Source organism: Sminthopsis crassicaudata, chromosome 4, assembly GCF_048593235.1.
Source record: "Sminthopsis crassicaudata isolate SCR6 chromosome 4, ASM4859323v1, whole genome shotgun sequence".
Classification (NCBI taxonomy): Eukaryota; Metazoa; Chordata; class Mammalia; order Dasyuromorphia; family Dasyuridae; genus Sminthopsis; species Sminthopsis crassicaudata.
Window position 1 is genome coordinate 455,580,308 of NC_133620.1, and position 13,520 is coordinate 455,593,827.

The 13,520-nt window shown below is 46.7% G+C and overlaps 1 protein-coding gene across 2 annotated transcripts in view; it reads right to left on the minus strand.

Annotated features, from left to right (window-relative positions):
* The window catches only part of SMG6 (SMG6 nonsense mediated mRNA decay factor), a 180,157-nt gene extending 166,650 nt beyond the window's left edge, over positions 1-13,507 (minus strand). Inside the window, exons 1-8 of one of the 2 annotated variants that reach the window (XM_074263872.1) lie at positions 13,306-13,507; positions 7,796-9,539; positions 7,270-7,462; positions 6,792-6,902; positions 5,750-5,856; positions 5,518-5,596; positions 2,245-2,355; positions 1,822-2,022 (exon numbers count right to left, since the gene is read on the minus strand). In XM_074263872.1, the coding sequence (XP_074119973.1) occupies positions 1,822-2,022; positions 2,245-2,355; positions 5,518-5,596; positions 5,750-5,856; positions 6,792-6,902; positions 7,270-7,462; positions 7,796-9,539; positions 13,306-13,393 (2,634 nt within the window). In that variant the 5' untranslated portion in view covers positions 13,394-13,507. Of the gene's footprint in view, positions 1-1,821; positions 2,023-2,244; positions 2,356-5,517; positions 5,597-5,749; positions 5,857-6,791; positions 6,903-7,269; positions 7,463-7,795; positions 9,540-10,157; positions 10,324-13,305 lie in introns of those variants that run through there. The other variant, XM_074263871.1, reaches the window with a different exon arrangement.
* Between the last annotated feature and the right edge of the window lie 13 nt (positions 13,508-13,520).

Below are 13,520 nucleotides of genomic sequence, written 5' to 3' on the forward strand. Positions count from 1 at the left end.
GTTTTTCCAGTAGCGAAGTATGGCTATGAAAGTTGGGCTATAAGGAAAATTGAATGCTGCAAAACTGAAACTTTCAAAATGTGGTGCTAGAGAAGGTTTTTAAGATTCCCTTAGCATTTTAAAAGCAAGGAGATCAAATCAGTCAATAGTTAAAGAAATTAATTCAGGCTATTCAAAGAAAGGTCAAATATGAAAGTTCAAGCTTAAATACTTTGGTCACCTAAGCAGAAGATGGGATTCATTGGAAAAAATCCTAAGGTTGGGAAAGATTAAAAGCAAAAGAAAAAGGGGATAACAGAGGATGCATATTATGATAATATAATAATCCTTATTTAATGGAATCAGAGTAACTCTGTTCAATGAGTTCTTAATTATGAATATTGAGCAAAATATAAAATCAGAAGACATGTCTACTAAAGGTTTTTGGTTTTTTGCCAGTGTCATGGAAGATGTCCTATGGCAAAATGAAATGGAAAAAAAATTCCCTATAAATGGTAAAGTCTTCTACCAGATGTTTCTGTATATATGATGCCATACTTACTGATTGCACCAAGGCTTTCCCAATCTCCTTAACATGATCCAAAGCCGCTTAACAAGAGAATATCCATACTTCCAATATCTCTTTCTTTCTTTTTTTTTTCCCTGAGGCTGGGATTAAGTGACTTGCCCAGGGTCACACAGCTAGGAAGTGTTAAGTGTCTGAGACCAGATTTGAACTCCTGAATTCAGGGCTGGTGCTCTATCCACTCCGCCACCTAGCTGCCCCCCTTCCAATATTTCAAAGGGAAAATCACCCTACCAGGAAAAAAACAAATAAATGAAAATGAACACTGCCCAGGAAAGGAGCTGTTATGGCAGATTGCCCCTCCTTCACAACTCTCCTGCCTCAGAACCATAACCACATCACTACAGAAAACCTGGACTATGCACACAAGTTGAGCCCATGATTGAAGATGGAAAAGTGAGTAGGTTCCCTTGCATTTTGAGAGATTATGTCACACTTTCACTAATTCCATGCTACTTCCTAAAATCAAGTATTCCACAGGGGTGCAATGAAAAATGTATAGTTGCCACCAAGCTGAACATGAAAGAACAGCAGCAAATATACCAAAGCATTGTGTAGTCAAATCAAACCCAAGGGCAGAAATCAAGTTTAAAGGTTCACTTAGCAATGAGGATTACTTTCAAAAGCTTTACTGAAGAACAGAAAGGAAACAGGAAAAGGAATATAAAATTGAAGTGAACTTTCCAAATCAAAAAGAGAAAAGTCCCATTATCAAGAAGTTGAGCTATAATAACACTTTTGTTCCAACAACCATCTCCTATAAGTGACAAATTCAACCTTATAACTGGCATTTTTTCTGACTTCTGGGACAAAGTCAAATCTCCAGCCCCCAAAACATGGGAGGAAAACCCAGAGACCAAAAGTAAGCTGTAAGCTAGCTTGGTTATCTTTTTGAGGTCCATCTGCAAACTATTCTTAATCATAGCGAGGAGAAAACTTAAGGCAATAAGATTGGGAATATGTAAACCCACAATAGACCAGGGTAATCTACAGCATAAAAATTATCTCCTGTGTTTAGTGGGGGCATCCAAATCCAAAGAAAGTGTGTGAATCAGCAAGTTTCTGAGATCATATAATGCCACCCAGTGGTGAGAGAGGGGAGCACAGTTGTAAGAAGGCAGCTGCAGCAGAAGGGAAGGGAAGACCACTGAATTCCCCCATTTCTCCTAGCCTATGAGGAAGATGAAATAACCCAACACTATAGTGTGCATACAACAGACCAAAGAGGTTCCCTTTCAGCTTCTGCTGGTACTCACATCACTGGGGCTTAAACTGCCAAGGCCGTTCTCCTGCTCAGAGTCCTTCCCAGATTCAGTGCCTTGAGATCGGGAGTGAGAGGGGTGTATCCAAATCTCCAGGCGAGTTGTGTCATCACCAATGTGCCGGAAAGTTGACCTCCTGCCTTTTCTCCATCGATTAGGGCTTAGCTCCAGCTGTTTCTTCTCCATCTGCTCTGCCTGCATGTATACACACATACACACATTCAGACACCCCTAGCTAAGAGAGGGAATAGAAAAGTTAAGGCATCCCCCAGTGGCACAGTTCCACTGGCATGGCCCCTTCAAAGGTATTAATTCTCTAAACCGGCCACTGTGGCAGACCTAGTCCAATAGCCAAGCAACTGACTCTTCATGGGGCCCATCATCAGTGCTGCTCCTTGGAATCCCCACCCCACTCACCTTTCGCTTGGTCTCTTCAAACAAGCTCATGAGGCTCTCCTTGGCTGTAAGGATTGGATTACTGGCAGCTAAACTGCGCATGTAATAGTACACAGCATCCAGCTTCCTCCTCTGTCAAAACAAAACAGGCATTCTCAGATCCCTCCAAAAGCCCAGCCTGAGGTAATCTGGCCCAGACAGCTCTGTCAGCTTTCCTGGCCTTCCTAAAATTCTCAAAAGGGAAAATTAGGCTATGCTAACACAAAAACTGCCACATTCACAATTCCGTAAGAACTAAGGGAAAAAGAACAGAGAGAAAAAAGCAGACCAGGCTTTTCTTGGACTTCTGAATAAGCCCCATCCATTCCCATCGCTTTTGCAACCATGTAGATTGACATCCCTTCTTTTTTACTATCCAACACCATCCATTCTTCAAACCTCAACTTTTCTAAATTCCTCCACGAAGACTTCATCCCATGTTGATTTCTCCTTCCTCTAAAACCGCAACACTTAATGAGCACCAGGACTTTTTGTACCTATATCATTGTGTCACATTGTTAATTAAATAATTCCAATGTGTTTATGTGTTTTATGTTACCAACTACATTGTAAGGTAATTGGGGCAAGGATGTTATATTTCTATTTCTTGTAGCCTTTTATGTTTAATAAATGTTTACTTTGTGCCAGGCACTATGCTAAGTGCTGCAAGTACAAAGAAAGTCAAAAACAATCCTGTCCTCAAGGAGCATACATTCCAATGGTTGGGAGCGGGGGGACATAGCATTTAAAGAACTAAGTACACAGAAAATATTCATAATATAGATGAAAAGTAATCTGACAGGGGAAAGTACTAGTGGTCCTGGGAAGGTATTAAAGGAAGCCAGGAAAATTCAGGGGTGTAGATGAGGGGGCCAAGTGTTCTAGACGTGGAGGACAGCCAAGCATAGAGATGGCAAAAGGAGCACCGTGTTTAAGGAATTGCAAGGAGGCCAACATGGTGGATCAGAGAATATGTGAGGGAATCCAGTCTAAGAAGTCAAAAAGGAGGAAGCGGACAAATTATAAAGCTAAAAAGAGAAATAAGATTCTATTTGCACCTTCAGATACAAGAGGGAGCCACTGGGGCTTGGTGAGCAGAGGAATAATGTGGTCAGACATACACTTTTTAAAAAACTACCTTGGCATTGCCAAATAAGGGACAGAGAGAATCAGAAAAGATAAAAGGGACAATTCTGATTACATAAAACTGAAACATTTTTTACACAAACCAAACTATTGTAGTTTAATAGTTGTTTCTCTGATAAAAGACTCATCTACAAACTACACAAAGAACTGACACACCTGTGTAAAAAGAAAAGCTATTACTTGTGATAAATGGTCAGATGGGCAGAGATCACGAGCTACCAATAGCTACATGAAAAAATGCTTCACATCATTAAAAATGAGTGAAAAGCCAATGAAAGAAACCCTGAAGCTCCACCCTCATCAGACTGGCCAAGAAGAAAAAAAAAGAAAGATGATAAATGTTGGCAGGTTCTGGGTCGGGGTGTGAAGTGACATACCCATTCTGGAAAGCAATGTGGATCTCTGCCCCAAAAGTCATTCGAATGAACAGACTGCTAAGTCTACTCCAAAATGAGGAAAGAAAGAGAAAAAAGGTCCATTCTTACACAAATATTGATAGCAGTTCTTTCTGTGGTGGCAAAGAACTGGAAAATTGAGGGGAGTGTCTGAATAAATTATGATAAACAAATTGTGACAGTATACCAATGTGTCCTAAGAAATGATGAAGGCGAATTCAAATCTGGACTCAGACACTTAACACTTCCTATCTGTGTGACCCTGAGGCAAGTCACTTAACCCCAATTGCCTCAGCAAAAAAAAAAAAAAAAGATATAAAAGACACATTTTTAAACATGATATTTGGTCTTGTTTAGCTCTTTATGTTTGTGAGAAGGGTTTTTGCTAATTTTTTTTGGAGGAAAGAACAGGAAAGAAAAATAAAACAAAATAAATCAGGAAAAGCAAAAGACAAAAAAAAAAATCACCTCAGCAGATGAATAGAGGATGAATTGGAATGAGGAAAGAACTGAGGCAGGAAGACCAGTGAGAAGGTCCTGAATTAGGGCTATGGATACATGAGGAGAAAGGGGCCACCTACAAGAGAGTTTGGGAAGGTATGATTTGGCAACTGAGTGGATATGTGGAGTGAATTTAAGTGGGGAATTGAAGATAGTGCCCAGGTAGTGTCAGCTGAGCCTGGGAAGATGACGTAGCCCTCCCTCGTAATAGAGAAGTTTTACAGAAGGGAGAGTTTTGAGACGAAGAGCTCTGTCCAGGGACATGCTATGTTTGAGATGTCTATGGGACATACAGTTCAAGATGTCCAGGAGGCAGATATCTCTGTAAAGAGCCTTAGAACTAAGCACAGAAATCTTGGAATCATCTATAATTGAAACCATGGGAGCTGATGAAATCACAAAGTGAGACATTATGGAACAAGAAGAGCAGAGCCTGGGAAGGGGGTAGGAGCACCCAGGGCTATTTTATATCCCTCCACAGAACCTGTAATGCCTACAATGTTAGATACACAATGACATAATATATGCTCAATAAATATTTGAATGATTAGGAAACAAAACGAATGACATGAGATGAAACAAAATAAAGGAAACTCAATTGGGTCAATACAATTCTCCATAAATTTATAGAGGTTAAGGATTGGAAATTTTATTCTCGGGAGGAACATAGCTACATGGAAGCAGGAAGCATTTATTTCTGCATAAGACAGTTTTTTGAGAGAGAGAGACAAAAGGTTGCAATCACTCAGAGAAGAAGGAGAAGGAAAAAGGAAGAAAGTGTACAGGAAAGAAAAGCGGTCATGGGCAGGAAGAGTGAAAGAACAGATCAGCACAGATAGAGAAGAGATTCAGATGTGAGACTAGGCTGTGTTTGTGCACCGATGAACTACACTAATCACTAAATTGCTATTGTCAAAACCTGCTTTTGGCTGGACAGGGAATTTCAGGGTCATTACTACCATGGAGCTGATTTAAAAAATCATCATTCTAGTTTCTTCAATTACTCTTATCCTTACCCCTTCTCAGACATTTCCTTTGACCTGAAGATCACAGCAGTTTCAGGAAAGGAGGCAAGGAAAGGTGGATACTGTCGGCATTGTTTTGGCCAAGTAAATCCAGCAGGCATCCCAAGCTAGAACTGACACTCTCAATTTCCCACTTTACCCCTGTGATGAGCCAGAATCACCTTTCCCCTAAACACAGGAGTGCTTACCGTATACACAGCCAACAACGCCAACTGATTATAAGGTCGGCCATTCTTGGGAGCAATATGCTGAGCCTTCAGATACCAGCTAAAATGCAAAGGGGACAAGAACCATGTCAGTTCAGAATAAGTCACCTTTTCCCCACCCAACCAAGCCTGGAGCCTGCATGGCAATATCCCTGTGGTGGGATGCAGCCCAGGTTTCCACTACATTCTCACACCAGATCTAGGCCTGAAGTACCTTCGTGCTTTCCCATAGTTTGTTGTGTCATTGGCTTGCTCCCGGTACCTGGAAATGTCTCCTTGACAAATCATACATCTCTGGGCGCTGATTAATGCATACTTCACCTTCAAGGAAACAGTGAATAAACATTTGGAGAAAATGTGTGAATTAGAAGAGCTGCCATGGAATACAGTTCTTAACAAGGTACCTGACAACCCCATGAGGCAATAAGCCCACTTTCTTTAGATGGAAACAACACCCATTTTAAAAGTTATACTAAAGGGAAAAAAAAGACAGTGGAAGAGGCCAGGAAATGAGGTCTGTTTCCTTCTTCTGGGACACTAGGTTGACAACCTTGGACAAAGTCTGCTAAAAGGAACTTATCTAAAGAATTAGCCTACTTCTCTTGTTACCGGAATGAGCCAGGATCTGTGATTTCACAGGCCAAGGCCCTTCCTGTTAAATCCCCTCTAACGATGCAGACCCATACCAATTCTGCCACTTATAGTCTTAGGAAGGCAGAGGCAATGGAGAGGAAAGAAAGAGGTCTTTATGAAGCCCCTATTCTGTGCCAAGCATTGTCCTAAACACTTGACAAATATCTCATTTGATCTTCATTACCATTCTTCAAAATGGATATTATCTTCATCCCATTTTACAAATTAGGAACCTGAGGCAGATAGAGCTCTGTCCACTATGCCCCCCAGTGCCCCCAGAAGCTAAGTGACTTGTCCTGGATCACAAAAGCCAGTATGTATCTACAGCAGGACTTAAATCCAAGTCTTCCCTATTAAGAGACCAGCGCTCTAACCACTGCCCCATGTTACTCCCTTTTATATAACCTGTGCAGTTCTAACAATTCTGCTTTCTTTATTCTTTTCTTACCACATTTATAATCTTTCTTTCCCTGTCACCACACCAGGCCTCCCTGACTAAATGATAGCCATAAGAAACATCAATTTTATCAAACAGCAAATTGAAAAGTAATTAAAGTAATATGGAAACTAGCCAGAGTCTGCATGAGAGAGAATGAAAGTATTTGCTTGAAGAATTATCTTACCATTTTCCTTAATGGTTTGCTTCGAATGGCTAGACCATCCATGTAGTCCTCTAGCTTAAACTGGTAGGTAACTTGCAGTTTCTGAAGCAGACTATCAAAGAAGCCAGTGCCCTGAGGAGAAAAGAGGCAAGAAGAAACCATGACAGGATGGGAGAACACGACAAGTTTCACCCTCCCCATGAAAGACCAAACAGAGAAACTAAGGCAAGAGATGCAAAATTCTGCTACTGCTCCCCACTGTAATCTTCATTATTATGAAAAAGGCAATAAAGTAGGAAATGAGAAGGTCCCCAGCTAGGTCAAGTTACTAAGCAACTTTTCATAAACGATATGCACAGTGAATGTACCTCAAGCAGAACCTCAATGACCACAAGAATAAAACAACACTTCAAGATCAATCCCCTTCAAGGCTAAGGAAAAAGTCCCACGTGTGAGGCTTCTGTGAGCTGTCCAGTGGGATGCTGGCACTCAGGCTCACCTCGTCCAGGAGCTCCAGCAGCCTGCTCCTGATCTGCTCTGGGTTCTCAGCATTTGGGTCTTTAAGCAGCTGCCTGAACTTCTCGATGACTTGGTAGAAAGCACTCTTCCACAGGATCTGGTCCACATTCTGATGATCGGAGAACTCAATGTCCAGCAGGAGGCAACGCTCATAAAGCTGCACCAGCTCTGCTCTAAAATGGGACACATCAGATGGCAAGATCAAAAACAGCTATCAAGAGTGGGCCTGGTCTTTCTGCAAATTAGCAACCTCCCTCTATACTCTATTCCTACCCTAGGACCTCAGGAAAGAATCCCAAAGCAGGGGATTTTCATCTGACTTAGCAGATGACACAAGAAGAACCCCATCCCTTCTCCATTTCTGGAGGTTGCACTCACTCAAAGTCAATTTAAAAATCTTTTTTCAGACTGCACAAGTTCTCTTCTCAGTTCTTTCCCTCTTTCACCAGGATGTGCTTCTGCATACCTGTACCCCCAACCCCTACCAATATGGGAACAATACATACCTGAGCTGGGCCATCTTCTCTAAGCCCTCAGGGCTGATCCGGTCCCTGGAGAGCAGGTTACTGAGCTGCAGCTCCTGGTTGTCAGCTACTCGAAGAAGCCGATGGAGCTCCTGCTGTTGCAGGTCCCTCACCTGCTGTTCCATCTCTTCAGGACTCAAGGAGCTAGCAGGAAGAGGGCCACAGACATACTGCCCAGATGGAGCAGGATAGCCAGGGTAGTAAGCTCCTGGATACACCCCATTTGTAGGGCCCAGGGGATACTGCAGTGGGCCATATCCTGTGTAGGGATACTGAGGTCCAGGACCTGGTGTTCTGGGATAATAGTAAGGATTGTCAGAGTTTTGAAACTTATAGTAAGGTGTCTGGGCTTGGCGTGAGTCCCCCCAAGAAGTGGGGCTGACTTCATCATCAGTATCCAGGAAGTGGAGCTGAGAAGTCTGGCTCTTCAGGGCAGGTTTCTGGTCAGGATTGTTTGGGTCCCACAGCCTCCGGGAAGTGCCTCCCCGGCCCCGATTCCGAGATCCCTTACCACCAGATCCAAAGAGAAGCTTTGATCCCAAAAGTGTAGATTCTGGGGATCCTGTTGTATTGACCGACAGCGCTGTGTGGGCAGGCAGGATCAGAATGCCCCGACCACGACCCCGCAGTTCCTGGTTTGGGGTTTTGGACTCTTGCTTTTCAGGGGCCTTGCCCATGCTGCCTGAGCCTCTGTCGGCCTTCAGTCTATCCACATCTTCCTTAGTCAGTCTCACCATGGATACATCCTTGTTCACAATCTCTGCATCAAAAGTGACTCGAAGGCCACCTCTGTTCTCCTTACCTTCACTTCTCCGTTCACCCTCCCCATGGCAAGACCAGCTTCGGTCCGAAGGCTTCCTCCTCTCTGAGCTCCTGCGGGGTCCCAGAAGGTCTGACTCATCAGTTCTGTCTTCATCCAGGGAGTCAGTTGAAGACATAGACACTTGCTTCTTCAGACGAGGCCTCTCCTTGGCTCGATCCTGGCGTCGGCGCCTCCCACCACTATCGGGGAGCCCGGTACCCTCGGCGCTGTTGTTGCTCCCAGCAGAGCTGGTGCTACAAGTGCGATAGCGATTCCTCCGCTTGTCGGACCTCGAGTAGCGCTTGGCGGAGCCAGGCTTGCCCTGGGGCATGTCATCGTGGACTTTCCTTGTCCCCTCCCCCCTTTCAGTCTTTTTGCCCTTGTCTCCCTTGAGGGTCTTCAGGTGCTTCTCAGCCTCATCTCTGGAGGGCTTGGCTTTGACCCCATCCTTCCCCAGGTCCTTTTCAGGCTCGTCATCCTCAACTCTGAGCTGCTCTACCTGACTGAGGACCTCGTTCTCTTCCACTCGGCCAGGCAGGTCTTTGGCAACGGTCTGGAGGCGTCTTCCAGGTTGATAGATCTGTAAATCAGGTTTCTTGGTTCTCTTAATAATTCTAAGAGACCGATCCTCTGGTCCTGAGGCTTTAGGGCAAGATTCCTGTCCCTGGAAGGGTTCTTTCCTTTCTGTGTCGGCAGGGCCATTTTGCTGTTGGCTGTCCATCCCCTTGCAGAGATCTCGAATGGCCTGGGTTCCATTTTCCAGAGCAGAGGTATCTCTGTCATTGGCAGTTTCATCTCTGAATTCCTCCGTCCCTGAAGGCTCCTTGATTTTGGTTTTGTTCCTCAGTCGGGAAAGCCCAGGCTTATAGATTTCCAGATCTGGGCGCCTATTATCTTTCCGCTGCCTAGGCTCCTTCATGTTTTCTGTGGGGGGAGGGCAAAGAAGAGGGGGGAGAGAGAGAGAGAGAATGTATGTGTCACTGTGATTATGTAACAGAAAAGCAGGGCAAAATTACACACCCAAATGCTCATATTGGCAAGCAGGGAAGGAAAGGTCTCCAGAGGCCCCTGGAGCAGAAGGTGTTTTGAAATGGAAACAAAACAAGAACTAAAATTTGGGTTTACATATGAGCTCAGCATCTGGCAAAGAAAAGAAGCTAGCTGTGTTAGGGCTACCTCCACTTAAGACTTGAAAAAAGAAAAATCTGTTCTCCAGAATCACCAGAACTCTCATTCAGATCTCCTGGACTCCAAATCAACCAAAAGCTCTTCTGCTGATTCCCTTTACCAACACTCTCTATTTACCGAACCCCTTGAGTCATCTCCGGTCATTCTCCCTTTGCCTCTTGGGTGGTATGGTGGGATGAATGATTTTTACTAAAAAATATTCTGGAATTGAAAAGGGATATGCACATGGCAATCGAAAGAAAGGCCACAGCCTTCTCAAGGACCCAGTTTCTGATCCCACAGTCTCTAAACCTGTAGATCAACGGCATAGCTATAGTAATCCCCTCCTTGAGGGAAAAAGTGGAGGGTACACACCTCCTGTTGGGGAAAACAGGAAGCAGTTCCTCTCACATTCTTCAAGTCCACTCATGCTCACCAACTCCCTGACAGCAGCCAGCAAAGCCATTCCAAGGAAATAGTGCTCAGGCCCCCATCATTAGAACGCTGAGACCAGCTGCTGCCATGACGATGGAATGTGAGAAGGAAAAGGTTCTGCAAGGGAGCTTTCCCTGGAAGATGATAGAAGGATTGTGACATGCTCTCCAAACACTAAACTGGCATATGCAAAAAAAAAGGGAACTAATTCAGACATGGGGTAGCCATAACTCTCGGGATCATCTCCCAAGGCTCCACCCTCTCACTATCACATCTACAGGACAAGTTAAGTGGCCTTTGGAAGTCTCGTTTCCTTCTCTGTGAAAAGGAAATGTTACTACCTGCAATGATTAACATGTTTATAGAAAATGTGGTACTGAAGGTGTGAGTGTTAATATAGCACTCAGAAGAAAGGTGCTATGGAAATAGCCAATGTTGTTCTGTAAACACTTAGCTCTGAGGACTCTGGAATGATAACAGTCAGTTTCAAAGTTAGCTTCCATTTTTAATCCAACTATTAACCACTAGTTAGGCTTTTAAATAATGACAAAACTAGGGAAAAAAAAAAAAAAAACATTTCACTGGAATAAAAAAAATTACAGAATGGGTATGCTCTAATCAATAACAAAGGCCATTAAATTAAGGATGAAAGTGTCTGCTATTTAGACTGCAAAGCAGAGATGCAGTCAAGTTATCGAGTAACAAAAAACAGTTTTACAACCATCTTTTCGCTCCATATTTCTTTATTGCTCAAACCTCTACCCCTCTCTTCAGCACATGCTCTCTAGGAACTCTGCAGCTTTGGGCACCGCTGACGAGCCCCTCCATCACGGCTCTCTCCCTTCTCTGGGCTTTCATGTCCCTGGTCTCTCCCACGTTTCCTCTTCCATATCTGATCACTTCCTTACTGGATCATCATCTATATACTGATCCCTAAGTCTCTTCCTGGGTCCTTTTCTTGCTTCATTCCCTGACTTCCTGGTTTCATTGGCTTCCACAAGTTCAAATATCATCCATAAACAGATGAGACCCAAACCTATATAACCAGTTTCATTTCTCCCTGATGCTAAAGTCCCATTGTCACCAAGTACACTAGATAACTGCCGTCCCATGGTCATCCCAGACACGCGGCCACAACTCTAATTCCCACGGGGGATCCCTCTCTCCGCTCTGTGAGGGATCCTCTCAGGTTGGGCCCTCGTCTCTCCTGGGCTCCCGGTGCTCTCACTGCTCTGCTTCCTCTTCTCCTCCATAAAGCTGCCAAAAGAAGCTTCGACCATCGCCCTCCCCTGCCCAAGAAGCTTCAGTGGCTCTCAAGGAGCCACTTTAGGAAAAGAGAAACTCCTTAGATCATCAGGCCCCGGACAACCTGGCTCCAATCTCTGGCCCTGCTCTTCCCTCCCCAGTCCTTTTCATTCTAAACAGCAGTACTTCCACAGCCCCGGCTCCTGGGCCCGCCCTCCCTCTCCCAGGTGAAGAAGCCCTCCTCCCTTCCTCCCTTTATCTGGTTTTGACTCCTCCCTTTACTCATTCTATTTCCTAGCAAAACATACCAGTCCAGGGAAAGCTGCCCTGAACACAGCACACACTTAATAAACTAGCTCAACTTTAGAGGCTCCAGCCCCCAGGCACCCCCGTGTCTGCGGCCCAGCCTCCCACGCCACCCAGGAAAGGTGTAACATATGCTCCTGGGGGCACTGAGGGCAAAGCCTTGGCACGGGGCAGCCCCTTTTGAGGACCCATTTGCCTGGGTAAAAAAATTAATTAAACAAGTGAGCAGGCCGTCACAAGTTACTTTGCCTCTCTAATTTCACTTTTTTTTTTTTTTTTTCGTGCAGAAGCAGAAGACGTGCCCAGGAGGTGGGACCAGAATGGGTGGGGGCACAGGGAGAAGGAAAGGCAGAGCTCGGGAGGGGAAAGGAAAAGGAGGGAGGAGGAGAATGGGCAGGAGAAAAGGTACTGGAGGAAAAGACAATGTAGGATCTCGGGGGAGAAGTAAAGAGATGGGGTAAGGAGAAAATGTAGGGAAATAAAGATGGGGGAAATTGGAGGGCCAGAAGGGGTAGGACTAGAGCTGGGGAGGAAAAAAGAAGAGAAAGAAGCTGGGGAGGGGGAGAAGTGGGACCTGGGGGTGAAGAGAAGCGGTAAGAGAGAAAAAGAGGCAGGGAGAAGAGCTAGGTTGGGGGGGGGGGTAGGAAGAGGCAGAGGTAAAGAATTAGGATGGGGGAGAAGAGGAGAATCTGTGAGAGAGGAGAAGGAAGAGACAGAACAGGAAGGGACCAGAGGTAGGGCAGGGAAGGGGGAAGGTAGGACCTGGTGGGGAGGAGAGAGGAGGTAGGACCTAGGTTGGGGGGAAAGGAAAGAGGTAGGACCTGGTGGGGAGGAGAGAGGAGGTAGGACCTGTGGGGGGGGAAGGAAAGAGGTAGGACCTGGTGGGGAGGAGAGAGGAGGTAGGACCTGTGGGGGGGGAAGGAAAGAGGTAGGACCTGGTGGGGAGGGAGGGAGGTGCTGGGGGGGAGGAGAGAGGAGGTAGGACCTGTAGGGGGGGGGGAAGAGGTAGGACCTGGAAGGGGGAGAAGGTAGGAGTAGAGTTATGAGGAAGGAGGTAAGGTAGGACCTGGGGAGGGAGAGAGGTAGGACCTGGGGTGGGGAAGGAGGAAGAAGACAGAGGGGTGGGTGGGAGATAGGTAGGTGCTAGGGGGAAGGGAGAGGAGGTAGGACCTGATGGGGGAAGAGGGAAGTGTTGGAGGCGGGAGCAATTAAGACTCCTGGGGGGAAGCAGGACTTGGGGGACAAGAGAAGCCAGGCGCGGGAGGAAGGAGGGGCGGGGCGAGGGGAGGCGTCCGGGCTGACTCGGACCGCCCTCTTCAGACGGGGGGGGGGGAGGGGGCGGAAGGCCTGGGGAGCGGGCAGGGCGGGCGGGGAGCTCTAAACCGGCGGCTCGAGCCCCCGCCCCTCTCGGTCCCTCCCCGTCCCTCCCCTCCCGGCCCTGCGGCCGCCGCCGGCCTCTCCGGAGGGCGCCGGGGGCGGGGGCTCGCAGGGGCCGGCCCAGCCCCGGAGCGGGGCGGGGCGGCGCGGCGCGGCTCACCTCGAGAGCCCGCCTGCGGGGCCAGGGTGGCCAGGATCCCCCGCAGCTCGGCCGCCGAGACCCGGACGCGCTCCAGCCCCTCCGCCATCTTCGCTGCTGCTGCTGCTCCTCCTGCTCCGGCTCCGCCGCCGCCACCGCCGCCGCGCGCAGCCAGGAAACCACGACGGGCTGGCGGGCGGGCGGACGGGCGGGCGGCGCGCGCTGCCCCCTCCCTC